Raw genomic sequence first — 23,670 nt, forward strand, 5'->3', positions numbered from 1 at the left:
GATCAATAGAGAGGGGTCATTACATCTGTTAGCCAATGCACATTACCTGCCTCTCTCCCTGACACAGCTCCCAGAAAGATAATTAAACGATGCAATTACTGATGGAAATGTCACCGCTATTCAGAGAAAGGTGTGTGCGCGTGTGTGTGTGTGTGTGTGTGTGTGTGTGTGTGTGTGTGTGCGCGTGGTGTGTGTGTGTGTGTGTGTGTGTGTGTGTGTGTGTGTGTGTGTGTGTGTGTGAGAGAGAGAGAGAGAGATGGATGATATGGATTCAGAGTGATATAAAAAAGTAGAGTGATATAAAAAGGACAAAGCCAGACAAAAGGGAGCTGATGACACATTGTTATTACTGGACCTCTGTTTATTTAGTTGTGAGCTCAGAGATCTTAAGTCAGTCCAGCGCTCATTTCTTTCTGTGTGCTGAACCATGGTACAGTATATAAGGTGAGATTGCAAGCTTTGGGTAGGCTGCAGTGAATAAACCCACTTCAAAGGAAGCCGCTCCCGGGATTGTGCAACAGGCAACCTAGACCTTTCATTACAGTTTGTTTTTGAGTATGCACCTCTGGAGATGAAGGCAGCCTTGGGCGATAAATGAGCAGCCCATACTCACTCACAGTATTCATTTTATGCAGTTCTCTGGTAAGACTTCTCTGGTCTGATATAGGTATATTTGTGAGCTGTCATGAAGGATGACAGCGCCTGTTAGTGCTTGTTGTTTTAAGGCTTCCAATTAGTTTCTGTGAACTGTGAGGGATCTAACATGTTAATTAAATCTCTTTGCAGGGGTGTGTTTGAACATTATGTGCTGGCTTGATGAGGAGAAAGAAAATCTAATTTGTATCCGTAAGCTACAGAGCGCATCGGCAGACAGGCTTGTCAGCATTAGCCTGCGGCATTGGCCGTGAGTATCCAGTTTCCACCCCTCTCTCTCTCTCTCTCTCTCTCTCTCTCTCTCTGTCCTTGTCTATTAGCAGCTTGTGGATGTCTGACACTGTGTTGTTTTGTTTTGCATGGTCTCTTGCTTGTGGTTGTTATTAAAATATGAGGAATAACACATGGGATGAAACGCAGAAAGACCTACACTGCTGCATGTCCACAAACAGAACAGTTATCCTGACACTAAGACAGATGATGGCACACAAACAGACACACAGATACACATAGGAAAACATACACACACACATGCACAGAGAATACCCTTTTGTGTCCACTTTTTTCATTTCACAGCATGAGATTAGGCGTCTGCGTGGAACTCCGTCCACTCAGAGGTCAGGTGCGCTTATTTCCCCAGTGTGGCATATTACTGTGTGCTGACCTCATATCACAGGACAATACTAAGGGACAGCGGGGCTATGGTCATTCCCCCTGTTATGCCAGGTCTTATGACTTGTGTGTCTTTTTTCAGTGCGGGGGCAGACACAGGAGCTTACAGGGAGCAGTGTGAGGAGAACTCTGGCTGCCGGTGCATGGAGGATGACCACACCTGTTCTCTGGCTCTGGAGGGTGGCCATGCAAATGTGTCAGTGATGGTGAATGTGACCGATGCCCGAGGCTCAATTCTCTCATCTGTCACGCATATCCACACACAATGGCTAAGTATGTGTTGTTCTTCGTGTCATTGTCTTTCTAAAAAACTGTATCTACATCACATGATAGATGCAGACTGTAAAGTATAACTCTGCTTCTAGAATCACAGGATAGTCAGTTTTTTTTATTAATTAATAATGCAGTTTTAAGACTGTGATTTCAATGCTCTCAAGCATTCTTATATACAAGTATCTTCTTTTTATTCTTTTTACCAGACAACGTTCTGTATTAAGTGCTCAGCAAAGCAGAATTCAATTGATCAGAAACAGAATTGATCCCCCTTTTCTCTAAGAGTGTAAAATATTGAGCTCCTCTGTTGATCTTTTGGGGTTGGTTTGTTCTAACAATTTAAGAATGAAGAAAAAGGAACACCAGGGTATGAACAAAGCAGATATGATGAATAGGTGGAAATGCTGATGTGAATAGGAAACCAGACATCACTGCAGTCTTTTTATATAAGTTCTGGAGCACACACGCAAATCCTACAAAATGTTCCTGTTCACTTTCTACTTTTAGATTGGGATTGAATCCAAGTCCAACATGATTTAGATAATAGTTGTAAGATATTGTATATATGTTATACATTTCCACATTTGAGATATGCTATGTAGAGTTATTACAGTTAATAAACACCCATGGCAAGTGTACTTAGAAAATGTGTATCTGATCATTATCATTGGCAGTATGTTCTTAGAGTCTGATCAACTCTTAAAGCTCCCAGTTTAATTCAGTGTGGAGTGATTTGATATTTGAAGAACGAATTGAATTAAATGTAAAAATATAAAATGAGACAGCTTTGCCCTTTAGAGCCTTCGAAGATCTTTGGTCTCGGGGCCCCTTTGCAGTTGTCAATAAATGATCTGAGTGGTCGCTGCTGAGGTGTTGTCAGGTGTAATGTCTCTCATAGGTAAGGGGAGGAATACAAACTAGTTTCCCTCTCGTTCCTATCAAAACAGGCTGTTTCTACTCTGTACTCTCTGTAGTGGAGAGATGTGTCATCAGGTGTGTCATCACACAGATGTTGACATTGGCATGGTATCATGTCCATTGCCTTTCCACAGAAATTCAAGGTCCTGTTCAATTTCTGGGTTTGCCAGATTGGTGTATTGTTTGCCAAATGTTTGCAGATGTGGTTGTGATCGGTTCTCAGTGTAAGGCTGCTGGTGTGTGAGCGATGCTTGTAAGAGGAAGGCTGCTCTGGGAAGACACTCGTTCCGTGGGGAAGCAGTGCTTTAGTGCACGCAGCCTGCCAACCTTGCCAAGCGGGGGAACGGCAGGGTGGCGCAGGTGTTACCACTTTGTCTGGGTGCCATGACGATCAGGCTCTGATCTTGAGATAAAGTGACTAATTTTGTTAGGTGCATGCCTAGTCATATCCCTCTAGATAGCTCCAGGCCAATCAGCCCATTACTGAGCTGTTTGTTTAAGATTTTGGGACCCATGACAACCCATATGTTTCCATTGTGAAAATCACAAGGAATTTCTTAGATTTTTTTTCCATATTACTTGTGTACATCTTTTGTAATCTGTGTTTACATAAATGCATATGGTCATTTTAGTTTCTATTAATATTTCTATTTAGTGTTTACCGTTTCCTTGGAAAGATCTATTAGTAAGAAATACATTACAATTTTGAGATCCATGGATGAGAATTCAAGTTTTGCCTTTGCCTTTGCCTTTGCTCTTGCCTTTGTCTTTGCCATTGCCTTGGGTCACAGTTTTGGTACAGAACATGAATGGCTGCCATTGTCTGATAAGCTATTTATAAACTCTTTCCTTGTAGCTTCTAAATGGCATTTCTGGAAATAGCCTCTTTACTAAGGCCCTTATCAAAAGAACGGTTTACTATTGGTGGTTAATACAACTGTCACTGCTAGGCATGGGCAGTTAATTGCTTTTTGTGGCATGAATTAAGGAATAATTTGGTGTGCGGTATTGTGACACTGATGGTGTGACACTGTACTTGGTTTAGGATATTTTAGAGTCTGGTCAGACGCTAGTGATGAGCCACAGATTGTGGTCACTTCACTACTGTGGTCTCTGACCAGTCTGTAGAATTCTCAATTTCTGGCTATCTAAATCTGAACAGAAGTGAAGGTTGTAAAGAGTGTCACCCGTTAACAGTAGTGAAGTATCACAATCAGTAGTGAAGTAACACAATCAGTAGTGAAGTATCACAATCAGTAGTGAAGTAACACAAAGTAACACAATAAGTAGTGAAGTAACATGTGAAGTACCACAATTAGTACTGAAGTAACACAATCAGTAGTGAAGTAACACAATCAGTAGTGAAGTAACACATGAAGTAACACAATCAGTAGTGAAGTAACACAATCAGTAGTGAAGTAATACAATCAGTAGTGAAGTATTACAATCAGTAGTGAAGTAACACAATCAGTAGTAAAGTAACACAATCGGTAGTGAAGAAACACAATCAGTAGTGAAGTAACACGTGAAGTAACACAATCAGTAGTGAAGTAACAGAATCAGTAGTGAAGTATCACAATCAGTAGTGAAGTAACACAATCCTTAGACTGAATGCTAGAGTGGAACAGAGTAGTCAAGTTGGCTGTGTCAAGACAGGCTTATCCTGGAGCCACAGAGATCAAGACACCTACTGGCATAGAAGTTTTACAAACTTGATGTTCTGTTTTTAACCAGACATCATGAGGTACTTGGTATTAAAAGAATCACGGTGTCATTCATTCCCATTGGGGATGAGTAATTTTTTTCAAACAGGGAGTTGTAGTTGATGTCATTATCATCTTGACTCCAGTGGTCAAATCCTCATGGAGGACCCAGTTGTTAAAGAGACAGAGTTAAATGTCTGTCTCCACCTCAACTTTTCTGTTGTGACTGTTACATGATGACTGATACACAGCTAATGTATGTACTGTGTGTGTGAATGTTCATTGGGTTTTTGGCTTGTCCTGGGCAGATCCTCCTAGTAACCTTCATTACACCACAGACCAGCAGAAGGAGGTTGTTCTGAGGTGGAGTCCCCCGCAGCCTGAGGCCCTGCGTTATCAAGTCCGCCTCTTCTCCAGCAAACAGCCTGACTGGCAGGTACTGCTGAACAGCCCTTACTGTGAATTGCCAATGTTTTTGAATTACAGTAGTTACTGACTGCCTGTGCTGTGATACATATTCTCATACAGAGTGGAGTTCCTGAGTTAGTACTTTCCTTAGAATCCAGTAATGACATTTGCTTCCTTCCACTTACGCTCTGTTGACAATGCTTGCATGATTTTCCTGTCGTTCCCAGTTCTTGCCGGCAGTAAAAGACAGTTGGCTGGCCCTCAGGGACCTCTCTGAGCATACTCTCTACACAGTCCAGGTGCGAAGCCAGAGCCTGCAGTTCCAGGAACACTGGAGCAACTGGAGCCAACCTCTCTACCTCTGTCTGAGTGGTGAGTTTAGAAGGCTCAACCAACACAACTTTCCCTTAGAGTTACAGTAACTTCCCAGTCTTACCTTGGACTTTTTAAACCACAGTTGGACTTAATGTTGTGAAATGCACCACATGTAAAATTACAAACTGGAGGTCTGTCAAACTGGATATGTCAGCCACACAAAACAATGTTTTCTTATTGGTCTTCACACCAGTCTGGAATTTTTGCCATGACAAGCAGAAATATGTCACCATCTCTCTAGTAAGGCTTGATATTTCAAGCACAAATATGTCACCATCTCTCTAGTAAGGCTTGATATTTCAAGGTTGCAAACTTGCTCTCTTTACTGTGGAGTCATCTCAACTACTGATCATGATATACCATGTCTGACAAGCTTGCTCCAGTCATTCCATCTGATATCTTTTCTCCACTGAGTAACATCAGGATGATTGCTGGTGCTAGTGCTTGTCTCTGTGCTTGTCACTGTGTTTGGGAGTTTCAATGGAAGGACTAAATCAAAGATATTTACGCATACAGACTTATACAACAGGAATACTTTTGTAAAAGCACACTTAAAGGCTGTAGTTGTAGACATTGTGGTTATGCATTTTAACTTTCAGCTTTTTATAACACATTATACACACAGCACATGGAACAAGTTATTTATTGGAAGCATAGCCTGCTTCATGTTGTTTCTGTAGAGTAATTGTGGCTGTGCTGATGGTGTTGGGTTTGTGTTTAGCAGGTGCCAAATTTATGAGAGATTCTCACATGGGCCTAATGGTCTTTGCTGGCTTGTCATCGGAGATGCCATTTAAGGCCTCTCTAATTGTAGCTGCTTTCAGCCCATCATAATAAACTGTAACTCGGTAAAAAGCATCCCTAAAAGCATCCTTTTGGTTAGTTGGGTTTGAAAAGGTCTCATCTTGTGGTCGGTAATGGTGGCACCACTATGTGCCATTGTACCAACTCCAACCCAAATGATGCACTTCAAAGTAGAGAATTGTTAGTCTGTACATCCTTCCCAGCAGGTTCAAACAGGTCTCCTGTACAAATATTAAATAGTTATTTTAAATCAAATACATTCTTGCACAATTATTGTGCAAACTGAATTACCTTGGGCTTTAGATTACACATGAGCTTGTTTCACATGAACTTGTGTGATGATGTGGTTTGAATAATAGCTTCTCATTTCTGCAAAGCAGCGCAGGCCTTGGGATTTTGTTTGCTTGGCCATATATCTGTCACTGTCCACCATATGCAGTCACTCGGGTTATCTTTTACAGATGTTAATGGCCCGACGATTGCACACATTGTTGACAATTAGCATCGTGTGTACTCGAGGGCAGTCCGTGCTGTTCATCTCTGCACTTTAAACCCCTCGCGGCCCATAGTTCTTCATCACAGCCCATTAACTGTCCTCAAAACCCCAACCACTTTTGGAATAGCCTAGCGCTGTGCCCACACACACAAACAGGGTGGCTGTTGGGGATTGCTTGCCCTGCTCATAATAGCAGAGCAAGCAATCCCCCAAGTGAGCCCAAGTGATGCAGACACAGACATTAAGAAGTGACTGGAGACTGAGTCACTCGGATGATATTGAGGAATTTCCTCATAAAAGGAACGTTGGAGTGGAGCAGAAGGAACCCCACAGGGATGTGTGTTGGCTGTAGATGTGCGTGTTAATAGCTTCTTGTTCTTTCTCTCTTCTCTATTTTTCTTTTTTAGCTCTGTCCCCATCTCTCTCTCATTCCCTCTATATATGATACCCAGGGAGGTATAGAATGCCTGATGTTCCGTTTCTGGTGTGTAGGACATCTTTAAGGAGGACTGGCTGTACTGCACTTCTCCTACAGATAATCAAGGCTGTCATCAGGCTATACTGCTACTGGTGCACATCATAGAAACATCATAGAAAGTATTAGCAATTTATGATCAACTTCAGCACATGAAGCTTCTTAGATGTATCCAACCATTCAGGGAACGTTTCATTGTAGTTTTTGATGATGGTAGAAAATCACAAGCTCACAAACTCACAAACTTTCATCCATGTAATGCATTTGTCAATCCCTGCTCTTACCACAATCCTGTGCCTATATACTGTATATGTAGGCCTATATCATTATATGTTGTTTATTCACAGTAGTGTCATAGTGTGATTACAAATATCCCTGTGTCTGAAGAATGTCTCAGAAGCCAAGCGATTGGTGACAGATAGGGCAGGCTATTTTTTGTTCTTACCTGTTGGGCTCTTAAGATGCGTGTTGCTTGTCAAGAAGCCCTCTTTAGGGCTGGTTGCCATGGCAACTAATTGAAATTCACTGCACAGTACACAGAGTCGAAATGTAGCATCGAACCTCTACCTTAACAGGCATCCACATTAAACAAAGTCGAGGCCAAAACATGGCTCTGCTCCAGTGCCACTGCCCAATCCACACTGAAACAGAAGCTCTGTGTATAGAAGGCAGAAAGATTGGACAATAAAGTCACATTGTTCCTTTGATGCATGAGACAAACATAGTTAGTAGGATGTTAATGTTTAAAGCCTGAATGCCTCTCCCTTTGGCATTGTATTATAAACTAGATCTAGAGAAGCCTGAACCATTAAAATAAAATATCATCTTATTTCTTTTCTTTTACCTATGTATCATTGTTGAGATTATCATTGTTCTCAGTCTCACAAGCACTGCTTCTAACTCCTGCTTCTGTGTGTGTTTTGTCTCAGACACCTGCTACATGCCTGAGGTGGTGTTTGCCAGTCCTGGGTCTGAGGTGACCGTGTACTGCATCATCCAAGACACTCGCTGGAATGCCACCAACGTCCGCTGGTGGCTAAATGGCAAGGACCCGATCCCAGAGAGCCAGTACCGGGCCATCAAGGATCATGTGAGTGCGGTCACCTGGCGGACTATGGCCGCAGGTGTGCATTTCCTGCTCTGCTGTGCAAAGGGAGAGAAGGACCGCTGCAGCCACATCTATCCCAAAGTCTTCACCAAAGGTTAGTAAGTCTGCATCAGACACAGCTATGCTGACTTCGAGCACTTTAAAGGGACACCAGGCAACGTTTTCGTGTTAATTAATCATCTTCGTAAGTTGGTATATGGTTAAATGACTTATTACAGGGCGAATGAAGACTCTCGCCCGCCCCTACTGCCTGTAGGAAGAATATCCCGCTTGCAAGTAAGTGTATCGTACCCGCCGACCTTCAGTCTCACAAAGTCTCAGACATCGCGAGAAGCAGGATAAGTTTACATCCTGCATCCACAGCACAGAGGCAGGCTAACAAAGCGCTAGCGATTTTTGCAAACGTGTGTATAATGGCAGAGCCGGCGAAGAAGCAGCGAAAACCCTTGACGGAAGATGCAAAGAAAAGGAAAAGAGCTTCAGACCGAGCGAGGGGGAGTTTCGTAGAGAAAAAGCATCAGGCTTGCCTGGTGTCCCTTTAACATGATCCATATGTGTAACATATATCGTTGCATTATTAGAGAATGATGAGAACAGATGCAAAGTATGTAATATAACAGATAAGCAAAATCAATTGGCAAGATTTAAAGCAACTAATTTGACTTAAAGTATCAAGGCCTTTGTAGAGTGCACCATGTTCTACTGAAGTGTATTGCTTCTGTGGGTTTGAAATGTTTTATTCTCATCATGGACAGGTAACTACAACACAAAGATTGACTGCCAGACCACTGTGGACTCTACAAACAAGATGACATGCACGTGGAATAAGGAAGTCTTGAGTGAGGACCAGCTCATGTACAAGTAGGCGTGATTTTGCTCATTTATTTATAAATGTATTCATCTTTACTAAATTTAAGGGGGAAAGTTAACCTTGACAAAATAGTACTTTTAGCCTGCTGGAATAAAAAATGCATTGGATGAGGTATCTGAATACACCGTAGCTTTCTCCCAAACTAACAATATGCATGTCATGGATCATTTGGGATTAGGTCCTGCTGTAGCTCAGTGCTAATAACATTATGCATGCAGTTGGTGTGCTAGTCCAAAGCCATGCAGTACAGATGCTTACGTTGACCTGAACTTTTGACCTTGAAGTACCTAGGTACTGTGGAAGCACCATTATGTAGTGATGGGAGTGATGCTATAGACATCTGAACTCTATGAATGGTCTTGCAAATGTTCAGTCCTCCTCATACCTTCTGTGTATGACTAGGTGGTATGATGGACGTTGTGAAGACATGCAGATGGAGGAGGAGCTGACCAACTCAGTATCCCAGGTGACCAAGTGTCCAAGTGGTGGAGTGGGGCACAGGAAGTGCACTCTAGAGACAGTTCGCCTCATATCCTGCTATAAATTGTGGCTTGAAGAGGTTGGAGGAGAGGGACAAGTGAAGTCCCATCCTGTCTATGTCACACCTTTTGATCTGAGTGAGTATATATCATTGGTGCTCTTTTCCAATGATGTGGTGCCACACTGCTATAGACATAGATTGTTTGGATTAATCATTTTTACAGTAATATACAGTATTACACATCTGTGTGTATTTAAATTGCAGTTGACTCTCCATTTGTCACATGTACACATGAGTACATATTTTCTGTGCCTTGTTCTTAGTGGATGCGTTGTGCCTAACATGTTGTTGTCGCCCGTTCCCGTTGCAGTGAAGCCCACCCCACCCAGCAACATCCAAGCGGTCAGCATGCCCAACGGAACCATGCGCCTGGCGTGGTCCCCGGCAGACCCGGGGTATGAGTTGGAGTACAAGGTCCGATACACAGCTACTACAGAGAAGGCCAGCCTGCAGGTAAGGAGCGGCCAGCACTCCAGGCTACAGCTGGAACAGCAGTGTAATAGCCTGGCCACAGAGAAATGGGCCTGTGGAGGCTCTGTGCTTTCAACAAAGCAGTCGGGTAGTTCTCCACAGACAGGCGGTGTGGCTCCCTATAAATAACAGGAGTGGTACTGCACATCTTTTACTTAACAATTACATGAGAAATTTGATATACCTTAAAACGTTCCTGCTCATGGATATACTCAACCTCATTAAAGTTAGATTATTAAATGAAGAAAAATACTGCTGCCCAAAATATGTTGCTGTCTGTGCAGAGTAGTGACCTGTGTGTTGATTTTGGATCCAATTTCTTTTGTCGGTTTAGTACCTTGGGCCGCAGCTGGAGTCCTGGGCTGCGGTTGTGGTGGCCGAGCCCTGTGTGGTCTATAAGGTGGAGGTCCAATGCAAAAGACACAACGGATCAGGCTACTGGAGCGATTGGAGTGAACCCCACATGTCCACAATAAAAAACAGCCTTGGTAAATGTCCCATTAACCCCTGTCACTGTTACATAGCACTCTTACTCAAGTGTAGCTGATTTAAACAGACCCCCTGGACATAAAAGTTGTTAAGTGAGAACAGTGAGATGATTCGGTGAACTATTATTGATGATGCATGCCAACAAAAGGCCAGCTTGACTGCTACTTTTCCTCCCTTGTTAGCAGGCATCTCCTGGTTTTACTTCTTTCTCTCTAATTGTGTGCAAAATGAGAAGCCATTATGTCCCCATAACACCCTAAAGTCCCATCAGCATGATTCCTGACTAAAGAGTCACAACAGAGATGAGATCTCTGAAGAGAGATGTTAATATGTCTGATGAGATAATAGTCTGTGGTGTTGTTTTCAGCCCCTGAAAGAGGACCTGAGTTCTGGCGACAGCTTAAGGAAGACTCCATGAGGAACCAGGTCAACGTCACCTTGCTATTCAAGGTAAAGGAGAGGCTCCATCGATGTGTAGCTTCTGTTGAAATGAAATTTGGTTCACCTGTCCAGACCTGCATTATTGCATTGGATTACCAGGATATTGCGCAATCAGACCAGCCGTTTCACTTCTCTCCAGCGTACATTTCCATATTTTCCGCAGAACGCCCACAGATACCCACACACACACATATTAACGGATAATGAGCTCTCCCACCGCAAAGTTGTGAAATGTGCCCAAGACACTTTCTTACTAACCCTCTTTTCTCTTAGATACAGTTGTGCCAGTGTTATCTCAGAGGGGCATATACAGATTAATAAGCATGAAAGATGCGTTTGGAGAGATAGGTTTGGTTCCAGGAAACACAAAGGCTTTCACTTGAACATACTGAATTGAGTTTGTCATTTTGCCATCGCAGAGCCAAAAATTATTATGATCTATTGCTACAGAGAGAAGGGAACAATCATTCATCCGAATTCTTTTCGTGAATAATGTCTATTTAATTGACAAAGAGACATTCAGCTGGCAGTCTTGTCTTTCAGGCTCTTTCCATTGAGGATCCCCCACGCTGTGTCGAAGGACTTGTAGTTCAGCATCAGAGCAGTGGGGGCGCTATGTGGTCGAGTGAAACTGCTTTAGGAGCCTCCCATGCATTCCTGTTGGGGCAGGAGCCCCTCACCGTCACTGTAATGGCACGCAACTCTGTCGGAGATTCATCCAACAACCACATCCTGACTCTAACCAGGAGCCCTAAACGTGAGTAACTTTCATTTGAGACCTTTTGTCATGCCAAACTGTCAGTATTACAGTTTGATGTAACCCTTTGCTAAGAAAAGCTGTCTTAATAGTTCGAAGGGAAAGGGATTCTTCTTTTCCCGAAGGAGTAGGAGTAAATAGACTGGATTCCAGACTGGAAAATAGACTGGATTTGGAAAGAAAAAAAAACTAGCACCACCAGAGTCTTCCCCATTCCATTTTTACTAGATCATTTTACTCAGTAGATATTTCTTTTGTACTATTTACATCTATAAAATACATTTACATTACATTACATTTAAACTGTTGTTAATACACACATCTTATGAACCTTTCATTATGACCGGTCATATAGGGATTGTCAAAGTTTATTTTATTTTTTTTCCCGTCATCTACTTCCTGAATTTTTGGTCAACAATACCCGGGACACCGAACCACCGGGGCACATGAAATTTGGTGGGTATGTAGCCCCACTAGACTTTTACGGAAAAAATTTGTTTTGTCCTCGGGGGCCACTCCCCCCTCGTGCTGGGCCCCCCGAACCGCAAAAAAAGCAGTTTTTCCTAAATAACTACCTGAACCGTGGCACTGAGGATGAAGAATCTTTTATGGTATGTTGGTCTCAAGGGCCCATATCAACCTGGCCCATAATCACTCATTTGTGATTTGCACCCCCCCGGTAAAAAATGAAAATGCAATATTATTCTGCTTTAATCGCCCCTATCTTCAGTTAAGATGTTCAGAACTGCACCACATTTTATGTGTATGATTGACCTGGCATTCTCTGGGGGTATGCCAAGTTTCGTAGAATTTCATCCATGGGGGGGGCTAAAAAAAATTAGGTTATGTGTACATTTAGTGACTGTACATTGGCCTGTAGATGGCGGTGGACACATATACACATGCACATACACACACAGGCACCCACATACTATCGGTATTAGAATGGCCGATACATAATTACAAATTCAGTAGGATTAAAAGAAAGCCAAAATAAATATTCATCATCATCATGGCTGCATTTCCAGTATTGGCGATAAGTAGTCGTTTGTCCACTAGATGGCGCATCGTTGCAGTGAGACGTAATTTTGTTGGAAGTTAAAAGTGGGTTGGAAAAACAATGGACGCTTCCTACAAGGACTGTAGTTTACCGCAGAGAACGTCTAATAAGGATAGGACGATGTTCACATGAAATGTAATTACCATTTCTTCTTGAAGCCGAAATAAATCTGAGGATGTTTATCGGACATGCTTGGTTTTTACTGCAGGTAATGCTTAATCTTATAATATCAATAAGGAACTAGGTAATGTTACCGTTAGCGTTGGTTGAGTGATGGAGGCCAATTTGATTGATTGCATTTGTAGAAAACTATAAATGCGGTTATACCAAGCAAATTGATAGCAGCACTGTAATTGTATCTTTCGACTGTCATTTGTTGCACGTGCTACAAAAAATCATTCTGTGCAATGGAAGATTTACCAACGCTACACCGGGTCTGATACAGTTTTGCCTATACATGCGTGAGACTGAGACGCCTGTTTATTTTGTTTTAAGTGTGTGCAGGGTGTGAGAGGGGAATCAATGTGCTTTGATTCCAGCTTGGTAGTTGTAGTCTGTGAAATTAAAAAGTATCCAAACAATGACACCTTCATTTCATTATGGCTGCTTTAGCAACACACCTTAAGCTACTGTGTAGTGGGTCCCATTTAGAAGTGGCTACTTCATTCGCGCTTTTCTTGACTCATGGAGCTGCGTGAATTTTATTACAACTTTTCGCCACGATATGGCAGTTTAAGTCCGCTTGATACTGTAAGGCGTAAGCCATTGGTTTCCAAAGGAGATTTTATTTGTGTCGCCAGCATAGCCTATTGACAATTTATGTTGTAAATAGGCCTACCTTATAAGCCTACCTGTAGCTTAGGGAAGCTAACAGCTTTCTATTAGCATCTAGTTTGTTAGTTACAGTTTTGTCATAACTCCCTGATGCATTTTTGCATTTAGAATAGCCAGAGCGTGGATATCTCAATCGGAAAATGAAACAATATAGGGTGCCTATGGACTAGGCACCACTGGTTAGATGTAAAACAGAATTTCGTTTCAGACTACTGTTACTTAATTTGTGCATTAACAATAACGTTTCAGACTACTGTTACTTAATTTGTGCATTGACAATAAAGTATTACATGAACTAAAGATGACTAAAATCTTATGTAGAAGAAGAAACATTCACAAAAAATCCATCCATCCAAAAATGACCTTTGTTTTTGATAGCTGTTGAAAACGGCATGGAACTGACAGAGATGTTTTTGTGTATAAATAAATAAATAAATAAATAACATTATGCTGATACCTTTTGCTTTTCCCAAATACAATGTAGCCTACAGGTGTAAGTGACCTTTCATCAATCCAGTTGCAATGGAGAACTGTGATGAACTGCCCTACTTGTGATTGTTTAGAGATTTTAAAGGTTTTATAACAATGCTACATCTTCTTTGGCTATTCTACAATCTATTCACCTTTTCAGCACCAGTAGGCTACTTTCTGTGCAGCCAAGAAGACACACTCAGGCATGCCAAACAAGCATACACAAAAGTTTCAAGAGTGGGGGATGGAGTAAAATATGGAGACAAATTGAAGTGTGATTTATTTTCGCGGAACGGATGTACAGGACTGAGCGTCGGTCATATTTTGTACCGCTATGCGGTACATCTAGTTTTGTTTGAGAGTTTGATATTTTTCTTTATTTTATGTGGCACTCAAATGTCAATGTGTCCCATCAACTATAGAGTGCAGAGATGAGGTATCAAATTGATCTGATGTCAGGAGGTGGCCCATCTGAGTAAACACTCCTCATAACGGTCTTTCGGCGGCATAATTGCCTGTGAGGAGAACACAAGGCCAAGCTGTATTCTGTTCAGAGGCACTTAACATAGTGCACAAAAGAGGAGTGCGAGGCTTATTGCTGAAGTTGTTTTTTCATTTTATTTTTATTCCCCTAATATCCATATTTTTGTCAGCAGCTAATTAGTTTCACCAAAGCTATTTGTTACTCTATACCAGGCCTGGCCCATTAGCTTCAAGCACATACAAACACACACTCATAATAACCACATACACACAGCCTGCACACACACACACACACACACACACACACACACACACACACACACACACACACACACACACACACACTAGTACAGGCCCATTTAAAGAAATGATTAAGTGGAAGTAAACACATTTCATATATAGAAGCCCTAGGTGCTGTGCGTTTTTGCTCGTTATGTTTTTAAAGCCTTGTTGATTTGGGGATTGTGTGCAGGACAGAGTGTTCAGTCGTTCACCGCCCGCGTGATAAACAGCACGTGCGTGGACCTGAGCTGGACCCTGCTTCCTGGTGGTCCCGCTCCACTGGCCTTCGTCATCGAGTGGCCCCATCCCAACGGCGAGCTGCAGCAGAGAGGACAAGCAGCGGAGAATGTGCAGTGGATAAGAGTGCCCCCTAGTGACCGAGCAGCAAATGTGCATGGTACGTCCATGTGTTTGTGTATGTGTGGCTTTCAAAAAGAGCATATATGCCTTTCTCCAACACTCATGCAGCTTTCTTTCCTTTGACAGGCCATTTCTATGGTGCGGAGCAGCATAAGTTCACACTCTACACACTCTATAAGGATGGAGAGGGGAAACCTGTCCAGTGCATTTGTAAGTCCTTCACCATGTTTCAAGCAAGGACCAGGCAGTTTTGCCTACATAATGCAAATACTGATCAATTCAATAAATATTTAAGGATTGAAGGATTGGAAACAGATTTTTGACAATCGGCTTTTCCATTTTAGCATCCAGAGAAGACCCGGCGGCATACATGCTGTTAATGATCATTGCCTTCCTGGCCGTGGTCCTGTTTGTCACTCTGATCATCTCCCAGAATCAGTAAGATACACTCCATTTACATTGTTTGTATGAATCTCTCAAAGGGCTGTGTGACAACCAGCTTTGCAATAACTACCAGAATTGCAATAAAATTATTACAATTCTCATGTATTGCAAAACACATGTTTTTCAACCATTTTTGCAATAAACCAGATTTGTAAAAAAAAAAAAAAAAAAATTCAATGGTAAAAAATTACTCATAATTTCGAAATCGCTAGGTCAATTTTATAGGGATACTATTTATTATTTCATTATATGATTATGGTATCATTACGATAATTCAGATTTGTTTATGATATTAACCGTCCTACACAACTGGAAATTTTCAGTAACAACAACCTAAAAGGAACATCTGCAAACATTCCACAAACTTTGAAATAAAATTAAATTGCATGTTTTAGCTTGTGGAGATGGCTACACGATGCCCTTCTATAGAATTGCCTTTTGGCTTGGGTCAATGCTTTGACATTGTGATGCACTTGGAGTTGCTGTTGATCATTTATTTCACACACTTGGTGGATGACTCTTTAAGTCTGTGATCGTTTTCATGTGTGTATATGTTATTGCTTGATGATGCCCTCAGAGTTGCCTGATATTATCTTCTTTGTTTGGAGAAAAACGCTGTTTGCAATACATTTCATCTCTCTTGTCAGAAAGTGTTTTGTATTGGGGACGGAACATTATTTTAGTTGATTTCATCTACCGCGTTTGTTCAAATCGTGTCCAGTAAGTCAACATGGGCAAGTTCAGGGTCCTAAATTCTGTATCCATTAAGTCAACATGGGCAAGTTCAGGGTCAAATCGTGTCTATTAAGTCAACATGGGTAAGTTCAGGGTCAAATCGTGTCCATTAAGTCAACATGGGCAAGTTCAGGGTCCTAAATTCTATATGGTGTTAGATGGGGATACTTGAAAGATTTGAAAACAAGATTTGTAATAACTTTATTTCAAAGTTCGTAGAATGCACGTATGCAGATGTCCCTTTTTATGTTACTGGCTATTTACAGTTGTGTAGGACAGTATATGAAAAAGATCCAAATTATCAAAATTTAAAACAATCATAATGATACAATGAGATAATAAATACATTCCCTATATGATCGACCTAAAGATTTTCAACTTATGACTAATTTCTTTACCTGTCCATTGAAAATATTTTGTTACAATACTGGTTTATTACAAAACTGGTTGGAAAACGTGTTTATCTTCCTTAACTAAATTATTGAGAAAACAACCATAATGATATAATCAGAGGATCAATTGACTTCTGTACCATTGAGAATATTTTATTACAATTCTAGTTTATTACAAAACTGGTTGGAAACACATTTTGCAACCTGTTTTACAATAAAAGAGAATTGTAATAATTTTATTGCAATTCTGGTAGTTATTGCAAAACTGGTTATCACTGCTGGCTTGATGAATAGACTGCCGCACCTGCATATCAACAGTAATGGCCTCGGGTAGTCAGGGAGGTGTATCCATTCATTCATCAAGATCTCAAGGTATTTTGTATTTTGTGCACATAGAAAAAAGTGCCCTTTATTCTTTATTCAATTCAATGCGATTCAAAAGTCTACTTTTTTGAGTAACAAATCCTTCGATCAATGCTGAGGTAAAGATATGTGTATACCGGGAACCATGAATCATCATTGCCCACACTCTCATAATCCTTTTTGCTATCTCCCATTATACTTCTCCCATTGTGCTAACATCAAGACATTGTATAACAATCACTGTTACCTGTGTGCATTCATGCAGATGGCCACGGTGTTCACAAGAATGAATCATAAATAATGATTCTCAATCTGAATAAATCAGGGGCAGGAGAGACTGAAGAACGGACTGTAATAGAATCATTAGATTAATATCATAATGGATGATCGTTGGATCATAGTGAACTCTGATGTCAGATTAATATACACAACACAACACTTTCATTCATGGCATTTCAAGTTATGTAGCAGTCATGTGGAACCTAATAGTATGAGTGTAATGGAGAGTAAGATAACAATGAACAAAATAGAGAGGGGAAAAGTACTGTGTAGGTGGTCAGCGGCGTCATTAACCAGAGACATATGCATGCGTTCATTACAGCTGTTTTTCTCATGTCAGGATGAAGAAGTTGATGTGGAAAGATGTTCCAGATCCTAACAAATGCTCATGGGCTCAAGGTGTGGATCTCAAAAAGGTAAGCCATCATTTTAGTGATTTTATAGCCACAGAGATGTAGCTCATTCTGAATGTGAAATGTGAATTGACAAAAATCTCATGAAAATTTAGTTTGAATTTGTAATATTGAGAAGTATGTGGTATGCAGATATAGGATTTTCTCGGCTAAAGAGAGCCATGCTCACCTGTAATCACCCCAGATGAAATGTTATAGCATCTGTGTTTAAGTTCTTCACATGGTACCTTGTCCATCTGCAGGTGGAGAATATTGAGAGCTTATTCAGGCACCCTGACGGTCTTACTGCCTGTCCACTGCTGCTTATATCCGAGGTCGTATCCGAGGCAGAGGTTGTGGAAAAGACTGTACCTGCAACATTCCAGAAAGAAATGGAAACTGGCGGAATATCCAAGGAAACCACTGTCTTGATGCCCACTCACATGTCTCTCTCAGACTCAGTCTCCTCAGAACCAGTTTCTGGAGGGACGTCAGGTATCTTGGAGACACCAGAGTCTTCAGGTCAGTCTGCGGTGTCCGGGCAGTCATCGGTGACATATGCCACGGTGCTCCTCAATGACCAACCCTGCCAGCGCCACAAACACAACCAGGAGAACCTGAGCAGCTCCAGCGACGAGGGCAATTTCTCCGCCAACAACTCGGACATCTCGGGCTCCTTCGGCCTGTGGGAGATGGAGCAGGCGGTGCTGGAGACCGGGGAGACCGACCCCCGCCACTCCAGCTCCTACAACTCAGTGGAGCTGGAGTTCTCCGAGAATTCCGAGGAGGAGGACGAGGTTTTAACAAGTCGACGGGTGTCCTCGGAACTCTACTATCTTGGCATGGGCTCCCAGGATGATGACCAGGAGGAAGACGCCGATGGCGACGATGAAGATGAAGAGGAAGAGGGGCCGACAAAGCTAGAGGGACCACATTTAGGCTCCTTGAGAGAGGAAGGGGTCCTGGTGTGTGTGGAGCCAGCCTCACAATGTAATTCTCCATTGGCCCGCCGGGACTCCAAAAGCAGCTGCTCCAGCTGTGCATCTCAGAGCGGCCTGCCCCTCTACCTGCCCCAGTTCCGGACAGCCGCCGCTAAGCCCATCAGAAGCTGGCCAGAAGACCACGTCCTCCCACTGTGAATGAAGGTAGAGCATCCCATGCTGTGTCTGATGAGTGCACATCTCTGTTTCCTCTTTGGAGGAGATGAGATGCCACTGCGCTCTTGTCACTCATTATCCACCTTGAGCTACTGATCTCTACTCAGTTGTCCATACTCCAGGCTTGACTGAAAGGATTTATGGGAAAGGCCAGCGCTGGCCTGAGGTCAGTCATTAAAGGTGTAATATAGTGACATTAAGAGTCATGTGCTTGTGGTCTGTCTGTGAATGGATCGTTGACAGAACACTGGTTAACATGACGATGAGAAATGCTTGTTTGCACCTTGATTGCCTGTTAAAGGCTGAGGAATATGAGAGAAGGTTCCGAGTTCTGCTGGAAGCTGATGATGTTGACTGCTCTGATGAACACTAGTCAGAGGGGGAGAGATGACTGAAAAGATGGGAGAGTTAAAAAAAAAAGCAAAGTTTTGGGTTCTGCGTTTAAAAGCTGCTGGTTGACAAAGCATGACTGTCTGACAGTTGTGTGAGAAAACGCTCTCTCCACCTGCATTTGCATTCCAAGAAATGAATGTTTCTTGGGAAGAAATAAAATCTCTGATTCAAATGGATGTTTGGTGTTATACATTTTTGTCTTGTAATTTTGTCATGTATACCATATGTGTTGCCAGCAGGTTCTCCCAGGAAACAAAATGTGCCATCTATTTTCATCATGTGCTGTTTTCTATGAAAAAGCTGATTGTGCTGTGATCAGTTGAATGTATATTTACCTTACAAGGATGGAAAATGAGTAAAGGGTGTACACTCTTGTCTATTTTTGTGGTTCAAATAAACTATTTATTGCAAGTTTGGGGATTGGTTTGTGTTCTTTTTGTCTCTAGCATGCTTGTGGTCTGTTATCCTAGTCAGAATATCCCCTTTTCACAAATGGACAGACTCCTTGTACTTGAAGTGTAACAAGTTGTAATTTTGAGTAAAACTGTGCCTTCAGGGTATTGTGTTTGTAGGGCATCTTAGGCCTACACACGGCTGGCCAGAAAGATTTTGTCAGGAAAGGCCTACTTCAATTTTAAGATACACAGTTATTTGTGTTCACTCTTTCCATCTAAGGGGGGAAAAGACTGCAGAAGTTTGCATTCAAAACAAACTTAATGGCAATGTAGGCCCACTCACAATTGTAGGTAGAAAGGGTGAGATGTTGGGCACAAGTGTGTAGGCCCTAAAGGAAAACCAAACTGAAGCAGGCAACAAGGTTAGCTGTAACAATATCTAATACATCAAGACTTCGATTCGACAGCCTTAAGCTTGAGCATGCAGCACAAAAATGTCGAGTCCACTGTTGGCACATGCCATGAATAGCATAGTTATACAATAATCTGAAATTAGTGAAGGACCACTGATAACTTCTCTGACCACACTAGACATATTGAGGCCTACAAGGTCAAACATGATTGTTTAGGGAGCTCAACTGAAACAGATGAAATTTATTGTTGATCTCATCATTATATTTAACTAAAATATGAATTTAAGATGCTCCATTATTATGACCACATGCACACACACATAAACGCACACATGCACACACACGCACATAAAAATACAAACACATGCAGGCACATGCACACACACATAAACACAGACACACACACACCCCATTACCCCCCACACACACTCACAAGCGAATCCACACACACACACACACACAGAAGCACACATACAGTATACACCAAAACAAGAACACACTGTGCACACACTCATGTACAGTACATGCACAAAAGTGAGTTTGAGATGAAGACAAATTGACAAGCGTGATTTATTTTTGCGGAAAGAATGTGCAGGACTGAGTGGCAGTCATATTTTGTACCGCTTTGTGGTACACCTAGTTACTCTAAGACCATTACACACAATGTACAGCTTTAGTTTTCACCATATCTGTGCAACAAATACAAAATGTTTAAATCAACTGAAGTGATACAGTAACACAGCTATCCTGTAAAAAAGAGAGGTGGAGTTTTGCCTAATGCTTTTAGTTTAGGTCTATAGCACATTATGGAAAATGGAATAGGCCTAGTCTAGCTTTACTGTAGTAGGCTGACTTAGCATTTTGATGAAATACTATTCCACCAATAGATGGAGAACTTGTCATCTTGGACCTGTCATCGGAACCTGTTGGTTTTGTAAAATCTGTGCACAAAACATAAACAATATATTAAAAATTTTCTCGATTGCTTTGACCTGCTAAGAAACTGGGATCCACTTGGTCTTCATTACACCTTCTTTGCACAGCAGAAGTCATCTCTTGCATTTGTGCTCACACGTTTTCACACATTTCTCACAACCTTTTGCAAAACAGCTAACACTGTCAACTCTGACATCACATTCTCAAAACAGTTACATGTAACACCTGTGTCTGAACAAAAGCACTCTGGTCAAAATCACACATTTTGCTTGCAAAAGGCTGTTACTCTCTCAAAACACTTAAAACATGCAACAAAAGCAAATCTTGCCTTCAAACAACACATCCTATCGTGTGATTTCAATCAATCAGTATACACTGTACAACAAAATGCATGTAAGACCTACAGTAAACACCTACTGTAGGCAAGACAAATTTCATTGAACTACAACTTGTCATTTTTCATCAAAATAGACCTACAGTAAACACCTTTTGTACTGTTTTCTTCACCAAATACAGTTTTTCTCGATCGTTTTGATGCTTGTGTCAACTCTGACATCAAATTCTCAAAACAGTTAACACCTGTGTCTGAACTAAAGCACTCTGGCCAAAATGACACATTTTGCTTGCAAAAGGCTGTTATTCTCTCAAAACACTTAAAACATGCAGCAAAAGCAAATCTTGCCTTCAAACAACATATCCTGTCGTCAAATCACTGTGTGATTTCAATCAATCATTAAACACTGGACAACAAAATACAAAATATCGTTCTCAACATGAGCATTTTTGCTATGTCTGTTCCATTTCTTTCTCATTTTCCTGGTATCAGAAAAAACTGAAAAGACTAAATGTACTAAATAAAAAATAATTGTATTCATTCCTCCAAAGATGTAACTGTCATTGACATGTAAGACTTATCCTACAGTAAGCACCTAGACAAGGCAAATTTCATTGAACTACAACTCAAAATAGATCTACAGTAAACACCTTTTGTACCGTTTTCTTCACCAAATAGGCTATACAATAATTTCTCTAAATCTGCCTTAGATCCATAGCCTACTTGCAAATAGCAACACAGAACAGACATGTCTTATGGATAATGAATGATTGCCGATTGAAGAATTGTGCAAAGGAGTTTCACACAGGTGTATAAGAGGCTTATGTAAGGAATTTCTACCACCTGTGAAAAGATGTTTTCCTTTTGTTTAGCACAGGAAAACTACAGTTTTTCTCAGTCGCTTTGGTGCTTTTTTCAGATCAGAATGAAAATTCTCATAACTATTAGTTCAACCTCCACAACATTTAGTCATTTGTGCACATCATAGTAGCAATTTCTCCTTCCTCTGAACAAATTGCAAATGCTTTTGGACATGTATCAGTTGCTTTCATACAATTCTCTGCTGTTTTTTAACATTATCATTTGCTTATGTCATGTCAGTCAAAATGAAGTATACTTATGGATGCTGAATAGTCGTTCCCAATAAAACTAATAGTCTTCATTTCATTGCTTGAGTCATTACATACAAAATTGTTGAACTAGTTATCAAATTCTGTCACAATGCTGTAGAATTTCAAAGAGCATACAGTAAAAAATTACGTATTCAGTGTCTTGTACTCACTTACTCCCCTAACTACAGCAATGTGTAACTTTACTGTAGTTTTCAAATGGCTGTACAAGTACTGTATAGTGCTGTCTTGAGCATGTTCAGGTAGTGTCACTGAGTTCTGGCCTTTTTTTTGCATTGGAAAACACTGAGAGAACTGTCATAATGAAAACATGACAAAGCCATTTGACTATCTTGTTCATAAACGATGGTGTCAAGACTTCTCATTTTGATGACACTGACAGTTTCATTGACATAAATACCTGCTTTTGAGGAATGGACTATCCATTTTGAGCAAGTGACGTGCTTTTGCAGGTCATCCACTAAGTTTTGCAGTTTGCACTAATTGTTTTGAGAAATGCACTAACTGCTGTGCAAATGTTAATAGTGATGTGAGAAAAGCACCAAAGCGACTGAGAAAAACTGTAATACTTTGTCTAAATGTGCATTAGATCCATACTAGCAAATAGTAACACAGATCAGACATGGCATCTCTTATGGATAATGAATGATTTCTGATTGAACAATATGTGCAAAGGGGTTTCACACAGGTGTATCAGAGATTCAGACTTCCTTCCTTCAGAAGGAATCTCTACAACATGTGAAAATATGTTTTTCTTTTGTTTAGCACGGGAAAACCAATAGAGTTTGGGGTTCATTTGTGTTAACTGTTTTGCAAAAGGGTGTGAAAAATGTGTGAACCCAATGAAAATGTGTGCAAAGTACATTTGCAAGAGATGACTACTGCTGTGCAAAGGTGTTCATGAAGACCAAGTCGATCCCAGTTTCTTTAAACAGGTCAAAGCAATTGAGAAAAACTGTTATTGAAATCACACTTTTTGATTTGATTTGATTTGATTTTACTTCATGTTTTAAATGTTTTGAGAGAGTAAGAGCCTTTTGCAAGCAAAATGTGTCATGTGTCAAATGTGTCACCTGTGTGTTAACTGTTTTGAAAATGTGATGTCAGAGACAAGCATTAAAGCGATCAAGAAAAACTGTAACTAATTTCATTTAAATGTTTAAATAAACAAATGCAATTACATTTTCAGATGTTTTCAATCCTCTAATTCCAGTACTTAATCTTCACCTACAGAGGGTGCTATAAGATCACATGACTGCTGTAAGAAAAAAAATGATTCATAAATACTGAATACAAAGACAAGTGCATGTAAGAAATCACCCTTTCATTTTCAATAATTATGTGAATTAAGATAAAGACAA

General features: G+C 40.9%; 1 protein-coding gene across 4 annotated transcripts in view; it reads left to right on the top strand.

The window, feature by feature from the left end:
- Window positions 1–19,512, top strand: part of lepr (leptin receptor) — a 46,941-nt gene extending 27,429 nt beyond the window's left edge. For all 4 annotated transcript variants that reach the window (XM_048252762.1, XM_048252763.1, XM_048252760.1 and 1 more), the window contains 16 exons: window positions 787–904; window positions 1,409–1,599; window positions 4,529–4,656; window positions 4,856–5,000; window positions 7,708–7,980; window positions 8,642–8,747; window positions 9,160–9,374; window positions 9,609–9,751; window positions 10,104–10,257; window positions 10,626–10,708; window positions 11,243–11,456; window positions 14,777–14,983; window positions 15,073–15,156; window positions 15,291–15,384; window positions 17,500–17,575; window positions 17,815–19,512. In XM_048252762.1, coding sequence (XP_048108719.1) covers window positions 787–904; window positions 1,409–1,599; window positions 4,529–4,656; window positions 4,856–5,000; window positions 7,708–7,980; window positions 8,642–8,747; window positions 9,160–9,374; window positions 9,609–9,751; window positions 10,104–10,257; window positions 10,626–10,708; window positions 11,243–11,456; window positions 14,777–14,983; window positions 15,073–15,156; window positions 15,291–15,384; window positions 17,500–17,575; window positions 17,815–18,690 — 3,107 coding nt within the window. In that variant the 3' untranslated portion in view covers window positions 18,691–19,512. The remainder of the gene's footprint in view (window positions 1–786; window positions 905–1,408; window positions 1,600–4,528; window positions 4,657–4,855; window positions 5,001–7,707; window positions 7,981–8,641; window positions 8,748–9,159; window positions 9,375–9,608; window positions 9,752–10,103; window positions 10,258–10,625; window positions 10,709–11,242; window positions 11,457–14,776; window positions 14,984–15,072; window positions 15,157–15,290; window positions 15,385–17,499; window positions 17,576–17,814) is intronic.
- Window positions 19,513–23,670: the final 4,158 nt, after the last annotated feature.

Source organism: Alosa alosa, chromosome 9, assembly GCF_017589495.1.
Source record: "Alosa alosa isolate M-15738 ecotype Scorff River chromosome 9, AALO_Geno_1.1, whole genome shotgun sequence".
Classification (NCBI taxonomy): domain Eukaryota; kingdom Metazoa; phylum Chordata; class Actinopteri; order Clupeiformes; family Clupeidae; genus Alosa; species Alosa alosa.